General features: G+C 43.3%; 1 protein-coding gene across 1 annotated transcript in view; it reads right to left on the bottom strand.

Annotated features, from left to right (window-relative positions):
- Nucleotides 1-5,467, bottom strand: part of Adam17 (ADAM metallopeptidase domain 17) — a 53,429-nt gene extending 47,962 nt beyond the window's left edge. The window contains exon 1 of the mRNA XM_057789733.1: nt 5,172-5,467. Within this exon, the coding sequence (XP_057645716.1) occupies nt 5,172-5,268 (97 nt within the window). The 5' untranslated portion in view covers nt 5,269-5,467. The remainder of the gene's footprint in view (nt 1-5,171) is intronic.
- Between the last annotated feature and the right edge of the window lie 17,785 nt (nt 5,468-23,252).

Genomic DNA, 23,252 nt, shown 5'->3' with positions numbered 1-23,252 from the left:
GAATGTTCTCTAAGTACCACTGCCCTGATCTTCTCAGCTGTAATTCCCCCACCTGGCATTATCCGGTGGTGTTTAGTTAGGGACCCTATCGTCCTTCTGCTTTTGTGTTTTCTCTATTCTCCGACCTTTGTCTCAATTTTCCCGAATACACTTTTTTGCTCTTTTAGGCAGAGGCAGGCGGATCTCTGTGAGTTCGAGACCAGCCTGGTCTACAAGAGCTAGTTCCAGGACAGGCTCCAAAACCACAGAGAAACCCTGTCTTGAAAAAGCAAAAAAAAAAAAAAAAAAAAAAAATCAAACCAGGACTCATTTATTCAACTAATACTCATTAAGAACCTCCTGGCATTAGCAATGTGACAGAAATAAAAGGAAATACATTTTTAGTACACTGGGGATGAACAATCACAAAATTATCATAAAGTGTTCACCTGCCAAAAGAAAAAGTGTGACAATCAATATGGAAGAACATAGCAGGATTAGCAGCCCTGCCTGACAAGCCAAAGTGCTTTCCCTGGAAGTACTATCTGTAGTAAAAGGACGAGGTCAGGACTTGAGGGATGGCTCAGTGGCTAAGAGCACTGGCTGCTCTTCCAGAGTATGTAGGTCTGATTCCTAGCACCCACATGGTGCTTACAACTATCTGTAACTCCAGTTCTATGCGTGTTTTGCCTGCACTTATGTCTATGCAAAACACACAGAAGTGGAAAGGTAACTCAGTTGAACTATAGTGTAGAACATCATAGCAAGAATATGGCATGAGGCCATCTGTGGTGGCGAACGCCTTTAAACCCAGCACTAAACCACAGAGGTAGTCAGATCTCTGTGAGTTCAAGACCAGCCTGGCCTACACAGTGAGTTACAAACTGGGAGGACTACAAAGTGAGACCCTCTCTAAAAAGAAATAAAGATTGATTTGTGAGACTGGAGCGGCAGAAAGAGGTCAGTTAATGAACACGGAGTGAAATATTAAGGAGTTTGGACTCTGAGTAAAGGCACTGTTAAGTAGAAATCTCCACGAACTTCAGTATGGAACAAACAAGATTGGAATCTGGGAAATCAGTAAGCTGCTGAATGAACATTGAGTATCACTAAAAGACTCCTGGGATTCTAGCTCGGCTACATAGGTAGACATTCGTATATATGTGTGTATGTATGTACATTTGTAAGTACACACACACGCACACACACTCACTCTGGCACTTGCCAGTGTGGGCTACAAAGTGAGACTTTTTGTCCAAACAACAATAAAAATGGAAAAAAACAAAGCCTGGACTGCACCATGTTTGCTGGGCCTTGCTGAAGACCCAAGGTCAGTACTCCCAGAATACACAGCAGAGAGATGCAGTCTGGCCAGTGTGTGCGAGAAGCCCTTGGAACGGATGTATCTTGGGCCGAAGGGATGAAACACTGAAAGCAGTGCTCTCTACTAGGCCAGGGAACCAGAACCTTGGAAGCAAAACAGACTTTTGGGGAGTGTCAGCTGTTTCAACTAATTCTCTACAGTCAGTGCTTACCAAGGCTGAGCCTAACCTAGGTCAAGACTCTAGCTAAAGTCCTATAACCAGTAGCTGCTCAGCCCTAAAGGATCTGCAGAGTCCAGGTGAACCCCTGAAAAAAGCCTGGGCCGTGAGAATCTGTGGTACACTGGTGCAAACTAAAGCAAACAAGGGGCAGCCCCTCCCTCTTCCAATCAAAACCAAAGACAAAAAGTAAATAGCATAATTCTGGACCTTCTACACTACCGTGCTTTTGAAGACAGAGGTGTAAACGTCAGCTGAACTTGAGTGGGGCTTCAGAGAACAAGACAAGGTCAGAGACACAGAAGTTAGGGGAACACAAAGAGCAAGTGAAACCAGAGTAGCAGCCCAACTCTTTGGAGGCCGCAACTCCTGTTGGGTGAGGCACAAAGAGGAAGCTGGGGAGGGACATGCCCACTGATTTGGAGCAAAGCAGCACTAGTAACCTTTCTTTCACTTCCCTACCACGTGAAGACTCTCTTGTCGTTCCTTCCCTGCCAAGCCAGTCCACAGACTCTTCAAATTATCCTTCCACTTATACACCGGTGCTTCTTCCACAACACACACAGCGAAGGATCCAAAAATCAATCACACTCAGATGTGGAGGACTTTCACACTTAATGTTCTGGAGAAGCCTATGAAAGCTAAAAGGACTTCTCCAGTTCCCCCACTGGGGCTCTCTGCTTAGTTCTTCATCCTCTCACAGAAATGGTCACCTCTTTAACTACCCCTGCAGAGCAGAGTAAACTCTGTATTAAGGATTTGGATCTCGGAGGACTGCAGCTTGTCAACAGCAACTTTAGCTCATCGAAACCCCGAATGCAACTGTGCTGCTGATAACAAGCTGTGAGATGGGATCGAACTCACAGCCTTGAGCAGAAATGCTAGGCAAGCACTGCCCTCCTGGGTGACATCACCACCCTACACTATTTTATTTTATTTTATTTTATTTATTTATTGGTTTTTCGAGACAGGGTTTCTCTGTAGCTTTGGAGCCTGTCCTGGAACTAGCTCTTGTAGACCAGGTTGGCCTCGAACTCAGAGATCCGCCTGCCTCTGCCTCCCGAGTGCTGGGATTAAAGGTGTGTGTCACCACCGCCCGGTAGGGTGTTTTTTTTTAATTAACCCATTTGGTTCTATGTTTAGATCATAAATGTACTAAATATTGATTAGGTATCAATTTTCTGAAGGGCAAAAAGTATATACATAACAGAAACTTGGCTTTTAAGGTATTCTGTAGACAAAAAGTGATTTCAGGAACTGTTATGAATTGCATAATTTAGGAAAGTTATGAGTCACATGAGCTTAGTCATGATATCATAGTGAAGTTACAGCTGGGGTGGATAAGTCTCACTTTGATTTCAAAACTGTTTCTCCTTTGTGTTACTTTGAATAATAAAAGAGGATGGAGTGGGTGGAAGAAGTAGGTCACAGATTTTTTGTGTCTGAAACATTTTGGAGTTTATCAGCACACCACACACACAGAGTACTTGCCACCAGCATGTCTTAACGCACTCCATGTGGCTTTAAATGTGCCTGCTTAGGTCCCTGAATGAGTCTCCTTACCCCAAGTCATCAACTTTCAAAGGTGGATTATCATTTATTTTGCATCTCAATACCAGGCATAATTCCTGGCAGCCCCAATATGAATTCTTCAAATTTTAGATCAAGAGATTATACCTATGGGTTTTGGTTTTTGTTGTTTTGTTTTTCTAACACAGATGTGCTATACTTTGCTATTAGAATTTGAAAGAGAGAGGAAGAAAGAGACAAAGAGAAAGAAAGAGAGAGAGAGAGAGAGAGAGAGAGAGAGAAAGAAAGAAAGAAAGAAAGAAAGAAAGAAAGAAAGAAAGAAAGAAAGAAAGAAAGGCAGGCAGGCAGGCAGGCAGAGGCAGACTTGTGTTCAGAGCCAGCCTGGTCTGCATAGCAAGTTCCAGGGCAACCAGGGCTATCTAGTGAGACTCCGTAGTAAAAATAAACAAGAATTTAAAAGTCCCATGATCTGCAAATGTTGCTGAGAATAGATCTAGGAACAATGTAGTTTTTCCTCTACACTGTGACTCCCTAGGATTGATTCATGCTTTTCTTTGCACCTGCGGACAGGAGAATTGTAACAAACCCTGGAAGAATGGTGAAAAATCATCTCACTGTCTCAAATACAAGTTTATTCTTAAGAGCGTCCTTAAAATGAGCATGTCCTTTCATGCTCTGTTATCATTCTGAAAAGTTTTCCTTCCGCTTTTATCAACTTAGATTTCAGTACTTCATAGCTAGCTCCTTTGACTTTCATCTTGTCACTTGTAATTCATTTTAAAATGCTAACACACGCCAGAAAGTTATTTGGATTAAAAAAAATAAATACATTCAATGTCTGTGCCAGTCAATTACAACCTCTGTTCAGAGAATAAGACACAAACACAAGGGAAAAAACTCACAAGGTTGGGAGTGGTGGTACAAGGTCTTTAACCCAGCACTTGGAGGCAGAAGCAATCAGTCTCTGAGTTCGAGGCCAGCCTGGTCTACACAGCAAGTTCCAGGCCAACCTGGGCTACATAGGAAGTCCCCGTCTCAAAACAAAGAAAACCCACAGGCTCGGGAGGCAGAGGCAGGCGGATCTCTGTGAGTTCGAATCCAGCCTGGTCTACAAGAGCTAGTTCCAGGACAGGCTCCAAAGCCACAGAGAAACCCTGTCTCGAAAAACCAAAAAAAAAAAAAAAAAAAACCACAGGGCTTCAATTTGCATAATAAAATACTATAATGACAAGACCTTAACTTCACACAACGGGGAATGCACTCTTTCACACTCTGTTACCGTTGACTGAACTGTGGCAGAGGGCAACATTTTGAAAGCTAGAGTCCTAAAGTACCGGTAAGTTCCCTATCACCAAACTTGACACCTCTACCGCATGTCCATCCTCTCAATCCGATCTCTCTAGAAAAATCTAAGTAGGAAACCTCTGGTCTCGAGGCTCAAAACGGTTTGAACGGGTCAGCCCTGGGAATCTGCTCAAAGCTGCAAGGAAAGCACGCACGGTGGCCAATCCAGAGTTGGATTGGGAAGTTTTAGCCTCGCTCTCTCCACCAAGCACCTCTCCGACAAGCAAGTGGTCAGGGGTGATCTGGAATTCGAACTCCGAGACTCCAGACCCAGTCAGGAAAGGCAAATGAAACTACTTCAGTCTCCGCCTTAAGATTACTGCTTAAGTGCTTCCACCAGAAGAAATTCTAGTTAGCCTCTGAGAGCCAGCAAGTCGCTGTGGGGCTCTGGGGCCGTCCTTTCTTCCAGGGTCTTGCTCTTGGCAGACACCCTTAAGCCCCCAGAATCACTTAGCAAGCAAAGGACCTCGACCTCTCACCCTCCACGCGCGAACCATCCCCACGCCTGCACCTCTCCGCTAAACACATTCCAGAAATACAAAACGAGGAGACCTGACCCCTCTCTGGCCCTCGGTCCCTGTGAGAGACCCCGTCCAGGATGTCCTTCCTCGCTCAGAGACAAGCCCGTGTCTTTCCTCTCGCTGACCGCCGAGAGCCACACCCCCTTCCCACACTGGGACCTTGGGGACGCGCCACTAGCGCTCCATACCCCGCACCCAGCGCCCCCGTCCCGAGTCCTCTAGCGCCAGCCTTCAAGTTTGCTCCCCCGACTCTTACCAAGTCGCGGGTGGGAGCCAGAGCCCGGGTCCGCAGGAGGTCGGGGCGCCAGGACGAGAGGCACCAGAGTGGTCAGGAAGAGGAGACTCTGCCTCATGTTCCCGTCCGCCACCTCTCTGGGTAACCTGCTCCTGAAGAGTGTTCGGGGAAACTGCTCACATTGGGAGGAGGAGGTGATCCTCCCAGCACTGCCCCGCAAACTTTTCCCTCCCGCGCCGCCTACAGGGAAGAACTAGAGCGAAGCTCCAGGCCCCGGAAGCGCAGGCGGCGCTCGCTGAGAGTAGCTCCAGCCCGCTTCCGGCCGCAGCCGCAGACCCCCCGGGCTACCCACAGCCGGAAGAGGGATACCGCAGAGCATTCTGGGAGGCGTGGCTCGCCCCGCCCCGGCGCGGGCTCGCCGCCATCTTGTCGGCTCTATTCCTTCCTGGCCCCTCTGGGGCCTGACTGGCGCCATCCTCGCCCTCGGCTCCCGCCGTCCTGACTCGACCCAGCCCAGTCTCGCCTCTGTCCCCGGGTGACCGCGGGGAAGGAAGGCGGGAGCCGATAGGCAGGCCGTCAGGCGCGTGCGGCCGCCTTCGTTCTGATTAGAATGTCGCAGGCGCTGTTGGAGGCGTGCAGCCCGCCACAGGGCCCTGGCGGGTCTGCTGTGCAGCTCAGCGTCTTGCTGCCGGAGTCCAGGCCTCCATTGTCACGCTCTCTGTCCCCTAACTCATGTAGCTTCCCTGCTCGATCCATCGAGTTTGGAGTAGTTGTGTTTTTGCAACTTTTTTTTTAGTACTGTGCCGTGTGCTGTTTGTAATACTGAGTATTATTAGCGCCCTGATAAGATTTCAAGTTGTCCTTCAGAAAAAGATAAACTGTGATTTAAATGTGTTCGTTGTGGAATGTCCCAGTCTTGCGTCATTTTCAACAATTACTGAGTTTGTACAGTTTTTGGCATGTTAGCTAACTCTAGTCCCTACATTCTCCTAGATATGAAAGGCTTTCATACATATTCATGGCATACTTCAAATCAAAAAGCAAAAGTTCACCCCATAAATTAGATGTGTATAGTTTTTTGTTTTTTTGTTTTTTTTAAATAAAAGTCTTAGGGTATTCCTTTTGAGTATTCAGGCTCCATATCCTCAAGTTTGTAACTTTAGTACACTGGATTATATTTTTGTGTCCCCTGCAATGCCCTGCCCAGAAAAGGCAATTAGCTATATTTAGTGAATACTAGTTTGGTGGTTCTCAGCCTTCCTATGCTGTGACCCTTTAATACAGTTCCTCATGTTGTGGTGACCCCCCAACCAAAACATTTCGTTGCTACTTCATAACTGTAATTTTGCTACTATCATGATCAGTAATGTGAATATCTGATATGCAAAATATCTAATATGTGACCCGCAAAGGGGTCACAACTCATAGGCTGAGAACCACTCTGCTGGTTCTTAAAAACTCCTGATCTACTTTATCCCCCAAGTTCTCAGGCTAAGTCAGCATAGCGGTCCTTGGCACGTAGAGCTTGGTGTGCAGGGCTGTGCCTGCATCCCAGTGCTAGGAAGCGGACATAAAACAACAGTCAGGCTGCGGCAGCACAAGCTTTTAATCCCAGCACTCAGGAGGCAGAGACAGGAGGATCTCTGAGAGTCTGAGGCCAGCCTGGTCTACAGTGTGAGGTCCAGGATAGGCTCCGAAGCTACAGAGAAACATGGTCCCATAAAATAAGTCAGAACTGTGTGGAGAAACTTAAAGTCGAAAAACTGACAGTCCACATCTGGTCTTGAAGGGTTTATTGTGGGATTTGTTTTGGTTTTAGTGGGCAGGAAAGGTGCTTTGGAGTCCTGTCTGGGATGGGCTTATTTTGTGGCCCTGCCCAGGCATGTTCCTCCCTCGGCCTCACAAGCGCTGGGATAAGGGCGTGAGCCACCACACTTGGTTTCAAGCTTTTTTACTCTCAAAAGAACGTTTTAGAAATATGTTCCCACTGGGCAACATTTTCGTTATAAATATTAGCTGGTTGCCACATTTGGGATTCCCGTCATAAATGTAGGTAGACTTAACTGTCGGGTCATCCTTTTTCTGCTTGCTAGTAAAGGAAATAGCTCCAATTTTCACAGCACTGCTGGATCCTCCACCACACTCTCCAGTGGCCCCTCCCTCCACTGTTGGTGTGACTTACAACACACATGCAGTAGAAATAATGGCAAGTCACTTCCAAAATTAGGTTTTTACATGCTCTTCCATCTCATGCTCTCCCGTCTTTATTGTTACTGTTGCTTTAACATTGGTAGACGGTCTTTTGGGGGTGCTCTCAGAACTAATATCCTCCTGTCTCAGGCTCACTGGTGGCTTGGTACTACAGGTATGTGCCACTAAGAAAAGCCCGTATTCACGCTGAGAGCATACAGGAAACACACAGAGGGATGGATAGGAACACAGGCCACCAGCCGAAGATCTCAAGTCTACAGAATTCTACAGCTGCAGTCAACTTTTGAGATCATTGCAGCCCCACTTGATCCTCAGAACAAGATCAGAAGTGTTTACTGGGGTGGAGAGATGCTTCGCAGGAAAAAGCACCCACCTGGTGGCTCACAACCATCTAACTTCAGTTCCAGGGACACTCATGCCACCTTCTCACCACCAGACACCACACATGTTCATGGTGCACACACACAATGCAGATAAGACACCCCTAAAAATAAATTTTAAAAACATTTACTGTTTTATTTTCCTACTTAGGAACAATTTGTTTGCTATACAGCCATTACCATGTTGTGCTGTGGTTTCATCTTAACATCTGAAATAGCTTCAAGATTTAATAAAGGAGGCTCTTAACCGTGAGGGCTTTTCATCCCAGCAGTCGAGAGGCAGGAAAAGGAGGGTCCCTGAGTTCAAGGCAGCCGGGGCTACACAGAAAAACCCTGACTCACACACACACACACAAAAAGAACAAATAAAAGATTGCTTGAAATTTACTGATTCTACTCTATGAAATAAATTATTCAGGAATAGATTGCAAGTCAGTTTAAGTATTTGTGGTTGTCAGATACCACATCCTTGCTTCTGCAGTGTTATTCACCCCCAGAAGGAGAGCTGAAGATGTAGCTTGGTGCTTGCCTAGCATACATGAAGCCCTGAGTTTAAGCGCTATTGTTGAGGACTGCAGACCCTCAGATCCCGAACTTTCTATGACCCCTTGCCTGTAAGCCACTTGATTTCCTATGCTGCAGCTGCTCTGAACACGAGACCCTCATGAGTTCCTGATAACAAGGAAGTGGTTTCTGGTGGGTTTGCAGCTGAAAAATCCCAAGAGCTAGGGTGTGGCTGTTAGTCAAGGAAAGCACTGTATAAACTGCTTTGGAACACAATAAAACTGGCATTCTTGTTTCAGGAGTGACCCATGTCTGTGTTTTTTAGTCCCAAGATCCTTGCCCAATCACGGCTCCAGGCGGTGCAGGCAGCACAAACCGTACCCCTTTTGCCAGGCCTGGTGGCAAAGCCTGCAGTCCCAGCATTTGGGAAGGGAAAGCAGGAAGATCAAGGTCATGCTTGGTGACAAGGGGAGTTTGAGGCCATCCTGGATAACAGGAGAACCAATCTCCAGGATAAAACCTAGCGAAATAGCTGGTATAACATTTGTGTACGTACATAGCGCATGCATGCGGAAGAGAACTGCAGTGCCCTGCATGGCTTCAGGGACTGACCTAAGTAAGGGACAGTGAGGGAATGAAATGACTGGATCACCAATAATAAAAACCCAGACAGATACTGAGGGTCAACCTGAAAACCAGAAAAGCAAAGCAGCCAGCCACTAGAAGTCTTACTTCTACCAAGGCTGGGCCACTGCAGACTAAACCTCTCCTCATTTTATATTCCTTCTAGTGCTGGGATTAAAGACATGTGAGACTCCCTAGTTCTGGGATTAAAGGTGTGAGCCACCACCACTGGAATTTGTTTCTGCATTGACCTCAGGTAGCCCAGGATGGCCTTGAACTGATAGATCCCTCTGCCTGTCTCCCAAATCCTGAGATTAAAGGTATGTGCCACCACTGCCTGACCTTTAATGGTCTAGTTTTGCCCTTCTGATGTTCAGGCATTATTAATTAAAACATAAAATATCACTGCAGGGACTGGAGAGATGGCTCAGCGGTTAAGAGCATTGCCTGCTCTTCCAAAGGTCCTGAGTTCAATTCCCAGCAACCACATGGTGGCTCACAACCATCTGTAGTGAGGTCTGGTGGCCTCTTCTGGTCTTCAGGCATATATATAGACAGAATATTGTATACATAATAAATAAATATTTAAAAAAAATAAAATATCACTGCAGATGACAGACACTAAAAAGCTAGTGTTGAGTGGTCTGGGCTTTCTGTTGGGGCAGCCAGAGCCCTACAGACATGCAGAGTATTTATGACACAACTGAGCAGGGAGGCAGGCTTAGCTCATCTTTGGGAACAGCTTCTGTCAAGGTGCTATGAACATTTGCAGGGTAGGGAATGAGGGACTGCGGTGGACAGTTTCTGCATAGTCAAAACCTGCACTCATACCTCAGGAAGATCCTGTCACTTAAATGGGGCTAAAGCATTGCAAATCCTTGACATGGATTTTATTTGCTCCCTACAGAGAATAACTTTGGAGGAGTGGTTCTCTCCTTCCACCATGTGGGTCATGAGAATCAAACTTATCAGGCTTGACAGCAAGTATCTACCGATGAGCCACCTCTTACCACTACCTGCCATAGAGCCTATACTATTTTGAAGATGCTAATTATTCCTGAATTTGGATGTCTTTTATTTTTGCTGCTGAATAAAGTGGGTAAAGCTAGCCCTTCAAGAAATATTAATTCCCAAGTCTCAAATATGCTATTTTTACATATTATTATACAAAGTTCATGTACCAAGAACTCATTTCCAAGGTTTTAATTCAAGCAATTCATACATAACAGATCCTTTTAGAAAGAAAACTAGAAAGCAATCATGGTACAAACTGTTCAAGGAGCATAAATGATAAGCACACTATTTTTTGGGAAATTATTTTGAGACTGGGTTTCATGAGTGCTAGCCTCTGCCTTCTGAGTGGTAAGATTACAGGTGAGGTGTGTAGTGTCCCATGTATGTGATGTGGGGGTCGAACCAGAGCTTCATACATGCTAGGCAAGTACTCTGCCCATGAAGCCACATCCCCAGCCTGGAGATTTTTTTTAATGGGCCAGCAAACCAGACCCACTATAACTTTCTTCAAAAGTTGGGAAAAAAGAAAAACCAGTCATTTCAGTGAGAAATGAGCCACAACATTATTTCAAAAAGATCCATTTCTAAAACTTTTTAATTTGGTATTACCTCCCCTTCCACATCACCTGCAGTGGCTGTTCTGGATAGGTACAAGAGGATCATACATCATATATACAAATGTGGGGCTGTGGAGGTTCTCCCCCTGCTGAAATGTCTGTTCCCTTGGCAGCTCTGAGTAACTGGACCACATGAGAAACTAAACATAAGAGTATAAATGAGGAGAATAAATGGAAAGGAGCTTGGTTGAAATTACTTAAGGAAAAAAAAAAAGAAAGAAATTACTTAAGGTCGAAAGTGACCAAGTCTTGACTTGAACTGATTGGCCGCACAAAACTAAGAAATCGGGATCTGGAGAGATGGCTCATAGTTCTTTTTTTTTTTTTTTTTTTTTTTTTGGTTTTTCGAGACAGGGTTTCTCTGTGGTTTTGGAGCCTGTCCTGGAACTAGCTCTTGTAGACCAGGCTGGTCTCGAACTCACAGAGATCCGCCTGCCTCTGCCTCCCGAGTGCTGGGATTAAAGGCGCGCCACCACCGCCCGGCGGCTCATAGTTCTTGAAGGAGTCAGGTTCCCAACACACCCACATGGCAGTTCACAACTCTAATTCCAGTTCCAGAGGATCTGATGCACTCTACTGGTCTCCAAGGGTACCAGGCACACATGGTGCTCAGACATACACAAAAACAGTACACTCATACCCAGAAATTAGAAAGAAAAACAAAGCAGCACTAGTATAAATGAACTGTGAAAGTCTGTTTTACAGCAGCCCAGGACATTAATCAATTCTGGGTTTCCCACATCTAGCCTGCTTATATGCATAGGCAGAAGAGCCATGTTACTATGATGCAAATATTTGGGCCTTCAAAGCCATTCTGAGAGGATGATGCCAAAAAACAGCAGAAATTGAGAATGTTTCTCACAACTTCTGAATCCTGAGGCTGAGGCTAAGTCTCTTGGGATTTAGTTATCTTTCCACTAGTCCCATTTTTGCTTGAAGGTGTGGCGGCGCAAATGAATGTAGACAGATTATATAGATATATACAGCTTTAATAAGGAAATAGACTTACAGGACCACAGGTTCCCGTGGAGTACTGGAAAAGCGGAGCAAAAGAAAAGGGCTGCTGGGCTCACGCCCAGCAGATTTATCTGTAAACATTAGCCCGAGGCGAACACGCCCCCAATGGGTGGGGCTATGTCCCTACATCTCCCCCTTTTGTCTAAATAAGATAGAACCAAACCAAATACAACTATATACAATAATAACAAATAATAAATATAACAAACAATATTGAGAACAAAACTTTTGCTAAACATTCTATCTCAAGGAGTCTAAATAACATAGAGAGTAACTACAATTATATAATCTTCAACTCCGTCAAAGATCTGAGAAGGGAATAAATATTACTTAACAATCGAAAAATATCCAAAATGTGCAACAATTGACAGAGACAACTGACTACCTGGGCAATCACCCAAAGTCTCGTTTGCAATGTTGAGTCAACCAACTTTGGCTAAGGCCTAACATAACTGGCATACCATTATTAAAGGCAAGGAACTTTCTTAGGACTATCCTACCCTGTCTTGGCAAGATAAGACAATCCTGTTTCATCCACTTAGGGATATTCTGTATCTTTGTCAGAAGTTGAGGTATGGGCTTTTCTTAACCCAAAGGCCAGTTCTGCCAAGAAGACAAGCTCCCAGTGGAGTGTCTTTGGTGCTCAACGTTCTCTCGGGAGTAGAGTGGTGTTGCCAGGAGTAATTGTGTCTCTTTGGCACAGAAATTTTAGGTTAGATTAAAGGCCATTTTCTACAGCTCTTCGAAGAGGCTGAAGATCATACTATCTATACTAAATATAATCTCTATGTAACTAAAAGACCTGATTAACTTAAAAATAAATATGACAAACATATAATTCTCAATACCTATCTAACTTTGAAGACTAAAAGAATAAACAACTGTGCAATATATGAAGACAATGATCTTCAACTGTAAACAATGTCATAGTATCAGAGGTAGAAATGTACAATGTAATATGGTAGATGTATCAATACAATATAGACAAAGTTATAAGCATACTCATACAAAAATAGAGGTAGGAACACTCACATTCAATATTCAACATATCAATATACAAGAAACAGTACCAGTACAATTTTCTATAAACAGTAATTCACAAATACCAATCATCCCAAAAAACCAGTCACCCCCTTCTTCTTCCTCTTCTTCTTCCCCTCAACCCTAAACCAACCATTAAAAGATGTCCCCTACCCTGAGGGCAAACTCTGTTGGGAGAGGGGATGTCGTCCTCTAAGATTGCTTCTAGCTGACATGGGGGCGACGTTCTTCTTAGGGGGTTCTGTGAAAGCAAACGATGGTAAAATTCCCAAATTAACCTTTGACCTAAGAAAATTGTAACTAGTCTCAGAGCGTTTTGAGAAGGTCCGACCAGAGTGTTGTCAAAAATGTGCACCATTCGAAATTGTCTCTTGTAGTTGGTACCAAAAAACAAGTCTAATATTAGCACTTTAAAAAAAATCATGACGTCATAAAAACCAGATGGAGTTGATGTTGTGGGGCCCCATCTTCATCCTGGAAACTTCAAAGATTACTGTAGGAAAATTTGTTGCTTGTTATGGGAAATTTAAACATTAACAACAAGGACATATACTGACATATAAAGAAAGACACAGATATGAGGAAAAGCAAAGAAAGTTTAAGACATATATATATATATAAATTAATACTTACAGAACAAGTCCCTCCATCAGTAATTAAATATTAGGGGTACCTTAAATTCTTTGAAGATGGGTATTTTCCTGTGGAGATAAGAAGAGAACCCTGCCCCCAACCTATCTGTATTACTTACCATCAGTATGATTGCCATCCATGTGATTGAATTGTTATTTATCTTTCCCAACTGGCTTCTCTTCATCAAAACGAACCTTTATCAATTTTGATGGAATCCACAATTTTTCCTCACCTGTGGAGACAAGAGCAAATCCCCTTCCCCAACGCAGCACATCTCCTGGCTTCCATTGTGAGGTCAGCACATCCTTGAAATAAACTGGTTGATTTAGTTCAGTAGACTTTTCCATTATCCAATGTCTTTCTGCAGCCGATGTTCCCTTCTCATTAGCGTTGAGGAAATTCAAGGTTAACAAAGCATTATGTAACCTATTTCTGGGGGTGTTTTCCACCCCTTTCTGTTTGTTCAACATATCCTTTATAGTTCGATTTGATCTTTCTATGACTGCTTGACCTGTAGGATTGTATGGTATACCTGTAACATGCTTGATATTGTAATAATCAAAAAACCGTTTCATTTTCCTAGAGACATAAGCAGGACCATTATCTGTCTTTATTTGTGTAGGTATACCCATGATAGCCATGACTTCTAATAAATGAGTGATAACTGAATCAGCTTTTTCTGAACTTAAAGCCGTTGCCCACTGAAAGCCTGAATACGTGTCAATGGTGTGATGAACATATTTTAATTTGCCAAATTCTGCAAAGTGGAACACATCCATCTGCCAGATTTCATTCCTTTGGGTGCCCTTTGGATTAGCCCCTGCAGGCAGTGGCGTTTGGTTATAGAAAGAGCAAGTAGGGCATTTCTTAACAATCTCCCTAGCTTGTTGCCATGTAATAGAAAACTCTTTCTTCAAACCTTTGCTATTAACATGATGTTTTTTATGAAATTCAGAGGCTTGTAGCACACTACCAATCAATAATTGATCAATTTCTGCATTACCTTGTGCTAGAGGACCTGGCAGACCCGTATGGGATCGAATGTGTGTTATGTACATAGGGCAAAGCCTGTTCCTAATCAAATCTTGCACCTGGATAAACAAAGAGGTTAGTTCTGTATCATCAGGTATAAATTCAGCAGTTTCAATATGTAAAATAACTCTTTCTGCATATTGTGAATCAGTAACTATATTAATAGGTTCTTTAAAATCCCTTAGCACCATAAGAATGGCATATAATTCTGCCTTCTGGACAGAATCATAAGGACTTTGTTCCACCTTACCCAAGTCTTCTGATTTGTAACCTGCCTTCCCTGATTTATTGGCATCAGTATAGAACGTACGGGCTCCAGTTATTGGAGTATCACGGACGATTCGAGGAAGGATCCAAGAAGTTCTCTTTATGAAGTTAAGCCTCTTGCTTTTTGGATAGTTGTTATTAATGTCTCCCAAGAAATTAGCACAAGCTCTTTGCCATGGTTCATTATCTTCCCATAATTTCTTTAGTTCATCAGCAGTGAAAGGCACTATAATTTCTGCTGGGTCTATGCCTGCTAGTTGACGAAGTCTCAACTTGCCTTTTATAATTAACTCAGAGACTTTTTCTACATAAGTTTTCAGTTTCTTACTTGGTTTATGTGGTAAAAAGATCCATTCCAAGATAATATCATCTCTCTGCATTAAAATTCCTGTAGGGGAAATTTTTGACGGTAGTATGACGAGAATACAGTCGAGCTCTGGATTTACCCTATCCACATGTGCCTGTTGTAATTTTTCCTCAATCATCGTCAGTTCCTTTTCTGCTTCAGCTGTTAATTCTCTGGGACTGTTTAAATCTTTGTCACCATCCAAGGTTTTGTTCAAATGAATTATTAGATCAGGTGTTATCCCAATAGCTGGCCGTAGACTGGAAATGTCCCCTAATAGTCTTTGAAAGTCATTAAGAGTCCGTAGGCGATCTCTCCGAATTTGTGCCTTTTGTGTCTTAATTTTTTGTAAACCTATTTTATAACCTAAATAATTAACAGAATCTCCCTTCTGAATCTTTTCAGGAGCAATTTGCAATCCCCATTTTGGTAAAAGTATTTTTATTTCTTCAAACAGTCTGTTCAAGGTATCCATGTTTGAATCGGATAACAAAATGTCGTCCATGTAATGATATACTATCGATTTGGGAAATTTCTTGCGTATTATTTGCAATGGTTGATTCACAAAATATTGGCACAGGGAGGGGCTATTTAACATACCCTGGGGGAGGACGGCCCAGTGGTACCTCCTTGAAGGTTGAGAATTATTATAAGTAGGCACTGTGAAGGCAAATTTTTCTCTATCTTCTTTTTGTAAAGGTATAGTGAAAAAACAATCCTTTAAATCAATAACTATGAGAGGCCATCCTTTTGGCAATAAAGAGGGCAAAGGAATTCCAGATTGCAGAGGGCCCATAGGTTGAATAACCTTGTTGATAGCCCTGAGATCTGTCACCATTCTCCATTTACCTGATTTTTTCTTAACCACAAATACAGGAGAATTCCAAGGGCTGGTAGATTCTTCTATATGTCCAGCATCTAATTGCTCTTGTACCAACTGTTCTAAAGCCTGTAACTTTTCCTCAGCTAAAGGCCATTGCTTTGTCCATATTGGTTTCTCAGTCAACCATTTTAAAGGCAAGGCTGTTGGTATCTCTGAAGGGACATCAATTGCTTGTTCTTGTACAGCCCGAATGGCCGGTTTTCTCCGTTTGTAATATCTTTTAATATTATCCCCAGAAATATAGGCTCTAGAAGTAGCAGGAATGTTAATTTGGGTATTCCATTGTTGTAATAGGTCACGACCCCATAAATTCATTGCAATATTGGCTACATATGGCCTTAATTTTCCTATTTGTCCCTCTGGTCCTATACATTCAACCCATCTCGTGCTCTGCCTTACTCGAGATAGGGTTCCAATTCCCAGGAGCTGAACATTTACATTCTGAAGAGGCCAATATGGATGCCAAGATTCTGGGGTAATGATACTTACATCCGCACCTGTGTCCAGCAGGCCAGTAATAAAAATGCCATTTACACACACTCTCAGCTTTGGTCTTTGGTCATTTATAGAAGTTTGCCAAAACACACGGAACTCATCTTTCTGATCATTATTGCTTGTAACAGTAGGCATGGGGCTTTCTAATTGTCCTGACGAGTCACGTTCTCTGTAGTAACTGGAAATGACTGAACCATGTTTGCCATGGGGGCCTGTGAGGCCCCCCCTCTCACGTTTCCCGTCTGTATCAGGTTGCCTTGTCTATCTCTTGTAGACCTGCACTCATTCGTCCAGTGTCTGCCCTTTCCACATCTTCTACATAAACCTGAAGGCTGAGTCCTCCTATTTCTGTTATTTCTAGAAGATGCATTATTATTATTTCTGAAAATCCGTTGTCTACAATTCCTTTTCATATGACCCATTTTGCCACAATTAAAACATTTGGTATTCTGATGTCTCCTTTTACCATTAGAAATTGCTTCTTCTACCCATGCTTCAGTGCCATAGTCAAATGTATCAACATCTAGTGTATGCAAGACCCATTCTTCTAATGGCGCTGATCTGAGCTTTAAAGGTCCCAAAATCCTTTTGCATTCCACATTTGCATTTTCATAAGCCAAAGTCTCGATCATTATACGTCTTGCTTCTGGGTCAGATATCCCTATTTGTACAGCTTTAGTTATTCTTTGTAAAAAGTCAGTAAAGGGTTCTCTCTGACCCTGTTTAACTCTGACAAATGATTCCATCCTCTGTCCTGGGTCTTGCACCCTGTCCCAAGCCCTTAAGGCTGCTGTAGTACACACGGAGAGTATGTTTTCATCCAAATTAGCTTGTTCCTGAGGCTCAGAAAATAGCCCCTCTCCCAAAATTTGATCTATGGAAATCTCAATTCCCTTTGCTCTTTCCTGCTGTTCTGAAAGTCTAGCCTCTTGCCTGAATAAGCATTTCCATTTCAATTGCGTTCCACTCTCAAGGACAGCAGAGCTCAGTTGAAACCAGTCAGAGGGCGTGGGTTTATTCGTGGTGGCCCAAGATCTTAGCATCTCTTTAACAAAAGAGGCATTCATTCCAAAAGTCATTACAGCCTGTTTAATTTCTTTGAGATCATTCATACGGACAGGTTCCCATGTATCTTCCTTGATGACCCTAGGGTTTCTGGAACCAACTACTTTCTCTGTTGTTACAACTGGAAAGGCAGGTAGAACTGTAGGTAGAGCTTTGTGGGAATTGTCCCGGAGGGATTTACCCACAGATTTAGTTAAAATATGCCTTTCTACCTCTTGCTCTTCTTCCTCAGAATTTAGAAATTCCTCAATCTTTTCAATTCTATTCACCATTGCCTTCTTTAATGTCTGAATCTCCTGTCCAGAATTATGTTCTAAAGCCTTCATTGAGGATTCTAAAGTATGAAGTTTGTCCATTAGAGATAACGTCTCATCTTTGGACATAAGTTTTATAGCATATACCGTGCCTTCTTGTATAGATAATCTTTCTGTCAATCTGTCATAAGCTTTAGACAAAATCCGATTGTCACATTCAGCAGTTTTGATTCTCTCAGTTAATGTTTCTGTTCCTACTGAAAGGGACTGAAGCTTACGATCCAAATCAGCTGTTCCTTCTTCCATAGTAATAAATTTCTCCTTAATATCAGCCGTTAATATTTCAGTTCCTACTGAAAGGGACTGAAGCTTACGATCCAAATCAGCTGTTCCCTCTTCCATAGTAATGAATTTCTCCTTAACATCAGCCTGTACCTCTTCTAAATTTTTTTCAGTTTGTCGAGTTGTGTTAAACAAAGATCTGTTCTCTGCCTGGAGAACTTCAAACTGATTTTTGAGAAGATTGTTGTCATTCTCAATTGTTTTTAAGCGTTCAACCTCGTCTCGTAAAGACTTTATCATATTTCTATTATCAAACCATACAGTACCAAGGAAAACTACGAATCCCAGAAAGATCCATATCTGTGGGCTGACAGACACTTCTTGTAAAATCTCCCACATGGTACAACTGAAAAGGCTGTTAAAGTCTTGAATGGTAATGTTTTCAGACATTTTTCTTATTTATAAAAGAAAATTATGTACCTGTAATGAAGTTTTCCTGCCAGTGGTGGCTAAAGAAATGCACCTGAGTCCACGTGGTCTAAGCCAGAGCCGGTCTGAAACAATTAACTCAAAACAAAAATTATTGTACTGCCTGTTAAGGGAAGGGGTTGGCGGCTTTTACTTCAAAACCGCAGGTGCTTCACTTAAATCAGGCAGTGAGGGTTTGGAAGAAGCAGGGAGCTATTAACTGCTCTGTGGGGGTCGCTGCTCTGCGACTGTAGTGGCCTGGAGTGGGGGAAGGGAAAGCAAGCAGGGAGCACGCTGTAAATCGCCTTCCTGAGCTCAGGCAACTAGCCGGGAAAGGTGGAGCTTGCGCCCCCCCTGTGCCGGGTCGGGGGCAAAATAGCCCGACGTTGGGACGCCAAATGTGGTGGCGCAAATGAATGTAGACAGATTATATAGATATATACAGCTTTAATAAGGAAATAGACTTACAGGACCACAGGTTCCCGCGGAGTACTGGAAAAGCGGAGCAAAAGAAAAGGGCTGCTGGGCTCACGCCCGGCAGATTTATCTGTAAACATTAGCCCGAGGCGAACACGCCCCCAATGGGTGGGGCTATGTCCCTACATGAAGGAATACAATAAAATCTGTACATCAGTCCAATTGTCACCAATTGTTGCCCAGCAATTTACTTTCTCTTGGCCCAAGGCTACTGTCAAGTAGCTATTGTCTGTCCTTCCCCTTCTTCCATCCCATTCTGCCCATTGGCAGAAAGCCTTTCATCTGTCTTAAGATGCGAGCTAACCACATGCAAAGACAGTAACAACAAGAAAAACAGGAAGTTTTAGGTAGAAGGCCCTGCAAAAATAGACCAGAATCTGCAAGTGGCTTTAACATCTATCAGATGTTAAATAGATGTTGATTTGGAACCAGAGGGGTGGTGTTCCTCCCACTTTAATGCTCAATAACTTGATTACAGTTTAAGTGTAGATTCCTGGCTACCAGCAGGCTAGACCATCCATTGTGTCAAGACCGACTTACCCCTAAGGACAGGCAGGATCAGGGAGCATCTGACGCTGTGGACTCCCCGATCAAAGAGGAGCATTCACATCATAGCTGACATGGGACCTATCACCAGAACTGACCAAGATTCGCTCAGGAAGCATTTAGGGTCTAGACTAGGCAAGGCATTCAATGTGTGTTCGGACTGTGCATGTGCCACAGAGAAAAGCCCTAATTCTGATCCTAGGTGATTCATGCAGTATGGTGCTTACTTTAGACCTACTGGCCACACTAGGAAACCAAAACATAGTCACCTTGGGTAGATACTACCATCTATCTACTTATTGTCTTACCTAGGAATATAGATCAGGCAAGTTCATTAAAGTGTGGACCATTGGCTCATTACTTGAATATGGTACAGTCCTTGGTATTTGGTCATTCTTTGATTTTTTTTTTTTTTAGGGGGAGGGTTTTGAGACAGGGTTTCTCCGTGTAACAGTCCTAGTTGTTCTGGAACTAGCTCTTGTAGACCAGACTGGCCTCTACCTCCCCAGTGCTGGGATTAAAGGCATGTGCTACCACCGCCAGACAATTCATTGACATTTTAGAATATAAAAGAACAGCTGGAAGGTCATCCATCCACTAACGTCACCTCTACCATCTCAGTGACAGGTCATTCAAGTCAAGCACTTAATGCAGAAGTCTACTGAGATCTATTTTGGGAGACATGGGAGAAGCCATGCTTTTATAGTCAAAAGCTCTTAGGTAGAGAAGTATATGCCCTTGAGATATGCCTTGAGAGAGGGGATGGACTAAGTGAGGTATGAAATGTCACCTATCTTAAGGGAGACTAGTCAATGTGCACCTCATTAAGATGCGTATGTCAGGCTTTTTGAGTTTTGCCCCCAAAACAGTTAGTTGAACCACTCTCCCTCCAAACGGAGCGTTTTCCATCCACTGCACAAAGGCAAGGGAGCTTCCTCGAAGTCCAGCACATTTCATTTCCTCCTCCAGACTGTGCCCAGAGTTTATTATATTTTAACTAGAAATGGGAGGAACTGATGAAAACAGGCACTTAAAGGCCCAGGGTTTACAGCCTACCTTCTTGCCAACTGAAAAGAAAACCTGTCAGATAGGCTGGAGAAATGGCTCAACAGTTAAGATCACTGGCTGCTCTTCCAGAGGACCTGTGTTCACCCACATCACTGCTAACAACTGCCTAAACTCCAGTCCCATAGGATCTGACACCCTCTTCTGACCTGCATGTGCAAGGCACGCACATTGTGTACAGGTGTACACACAGAAAAATACCCCCCACACAATTTTTATTGCCTACATAGTTTTGAAGTCTCTGATGAAACCTGGCAGTCTACAAAGATGGTAAAATCGATCTCTTATCATCTAATTTAAGCAGTTTCTCAGATGCATTCTTTTTTTTTTTTTTTTTTTTTTCGGTTTTTCGAGACAGGGTTTCTCTGTGGCTTTGGAGCCTGTCCTTGAACTAGCTCTGTAGACCAGGCTGGTCTCGAACTCACAGAGATCCGCCTGCCTCTGCCTCCCAAGTGCTGGGATTAAAGGCATGCGCCACCACCGCCCGGCCCAGATGCACTCTTATCAACATCCTCTCTTCAGATAGTATCTCATGGTATAACCCAGGCTGGAATCATTTTCATGGTCTTCTGCCTCCCAGCTGTAGGGATATAGGCGTATGATAGCATTCTCATTTATCTATGAGCTTTTAGCTGGTACCCAATACATATAACTGTTTTTTTTTTGTTGTTGTTGTTTTGTTTTGTTTTTTAACAGGGTAGTCTGTAGTCCTGGCTGTCCTGGACCTCTTTACATATACCAGATTGGCTTCAAACCACCTACCTTTGCCTCCCAAGTGCTAGGACCATAGACATGTACCACATGCCCAGCTCAACATACATAGCTCTTAGATGAGAGCCTTCAACAGCTTAGGATGTTCAGGTAAGTGGTTATTACACATATTAGCTGTATACATATGGAGTTAGGCTCACCATGGAGACTATGTAGTAAGAAGTATGTAACACACACATATATGTGTGTATAGACAGACATACAGATAAAAACTCATTAGTCGGGGGCAAGAGATGGCTCAGCAGTTAAGAGCAGTGGCGGTTCTTCCAAAGGACCAGGGTCCTCATAGCACCCACATGGCTGCTCACAACTGTTTACAGTTCTAGGGAATCTGATACCTCACAAAACATGAAAGAGGGCAAGACACCAATGTACATAAAGCTACTTAAAAAAAAATCTAATTAATGGGGCAAGACTTGAAATTACTTCCATTAATACTAATAGCGGCAACAGTGGGTACCCCTCCACACCTCTTAAAAAATAATCTGTGTTGGGAGCTGGAGAGATGGCTCAGAGGTTAAGAGCATTGCCTGCTCTTCCAAAGGTCCTGAGTTCAATTCCCAGCCACCACATGGTGGCTCACAACCATCCCATCTGTAATGGGGTCTGGTGCCCTCTTCTGGCCTGTAGGCATACACACAGACAGAATATTGTATACATAATAAATAAATATTTAAAAAAATAATAATCTGTGCAACTCAGTCTGAGCCTTCCAGATAATGGTATTTACAGCTCTGTGCTAACAGATCAGGCAAGTAAACTCTTGACCAAAGAGAAACAAAGGCATTTCTTCTCTGGGTCTTGGTGTTTTCTAACTTAGCAACAAAAATTTCTCTTGGGGGCTGGAGAGATGGCTCAGCGGTTAAGAGCACTGCCTGCTCTTCCAAAGGTCCTGAGTTCAATTCCCAGCAACCACATGGTGGCTCACAACCATCTGTAATGAGGTCTGGTGCCCTCTTCTGGACTTCAGGCAGACACGCAGAAAGAATATTGTATACATAATAAATAAATATTAAAAAAAAAAATTTCTCTTGGTTTTCCATCAGAGGACACTAATTAGAAGCAACATAACTGCTTAATAGTTTTTTAAGCCTTTCATTCCCAAGTTAGACATTTTTCTGTGTCTGTGTCCTTGACAATGTAGGGTAATGGGTCTGCTCAGGATAGTAGACAATTTCACTTTACCAGAACCCTCCAATTTAGGCTGACCTGATATACCTTTGCACGCTAAGAAACCACTGAGCTTTACCACCAGCCCTTCTTTTATTTTGAGCAAAAGTTTCGTTTTTTCTTTTTTTTTTTTTTTTTGAGACAGGGTTTCTCTGTAGCTTTGGTGCCTGTCCCGGAACTAGTTCTTGTAGACCAGGCTGGCTTCGAACTCCCAGAGATCCGCTTGCCTCTGCCTCCCGAGTGCTTGGATTAAAGGCGTGCGCCACCACTGACCGGCAGCTGAGCAAAAGTTTCTTAAAAACAGGGGGGTCTAATGTAACCCAGGCTGGTCTTAGAACCTCCAAAATACTGAGATTGCAGATGTGCCACCATACCTGGCTGAGAAAGGGTCTTCTGCCTCTACTTGAGTAGCTAGCTGGAATTACAGGTGCTCACTGCCATGCTCAACCTGTTAAGTCCCCTACACACCTGGAAATTCTTTGATGCAGTAGCTCACAGAATAGACTGTGTACCTTTTATAGCCAAAAAAGTGAAACTCAGACCATGGAGACAGCTGTGAAGTTGTGGATCGCAGTTCTGACACTCCATCCCTGAGTGCTAACACTAGTGAGTACACATGGAGGCCAGACGGCTTGACTTCTAGGCTGTTCATCTCTCCATAAAATCATCTTAGACTCGAGTCTAATTTCAAAAGAGGTTACTAACCTCACCCTATTTATTTTCCTAGTTTAAAGTTGTGATGTTGCCAGCTGTCTCTGTTCTACCAGTAAACCAATATTCCAAGATTCCTGACAGGGTCCAGAAATCTGGGGGAAAAAGTGATCATGGAGAATGGCTTAAATGAAGGGCCTTTGTGGAAAGACCCACAGGGATGAAACTGCTGTGGGAGAATGCTCTTGTACACTGTAAAGATTTGTCACTCATATTGGTTTAATAAAAA

Source organism: Chionomys nivalis, chromosome 1, assembly GCF_950005125.1.
Source record: "Chionomys nivalis chromosome 1, mChiNiv1.1, whole genome shotgun sequence".
Lineage (NCBI taxonomy): Eukaryota > Metazoa > Chordata > Mammalia > Rodentia > Cricetidae > Chionomys > Chionomys nivalis.
This window is presented reverse-complemented; position numbering and strand designations above follow the sequence as displayed.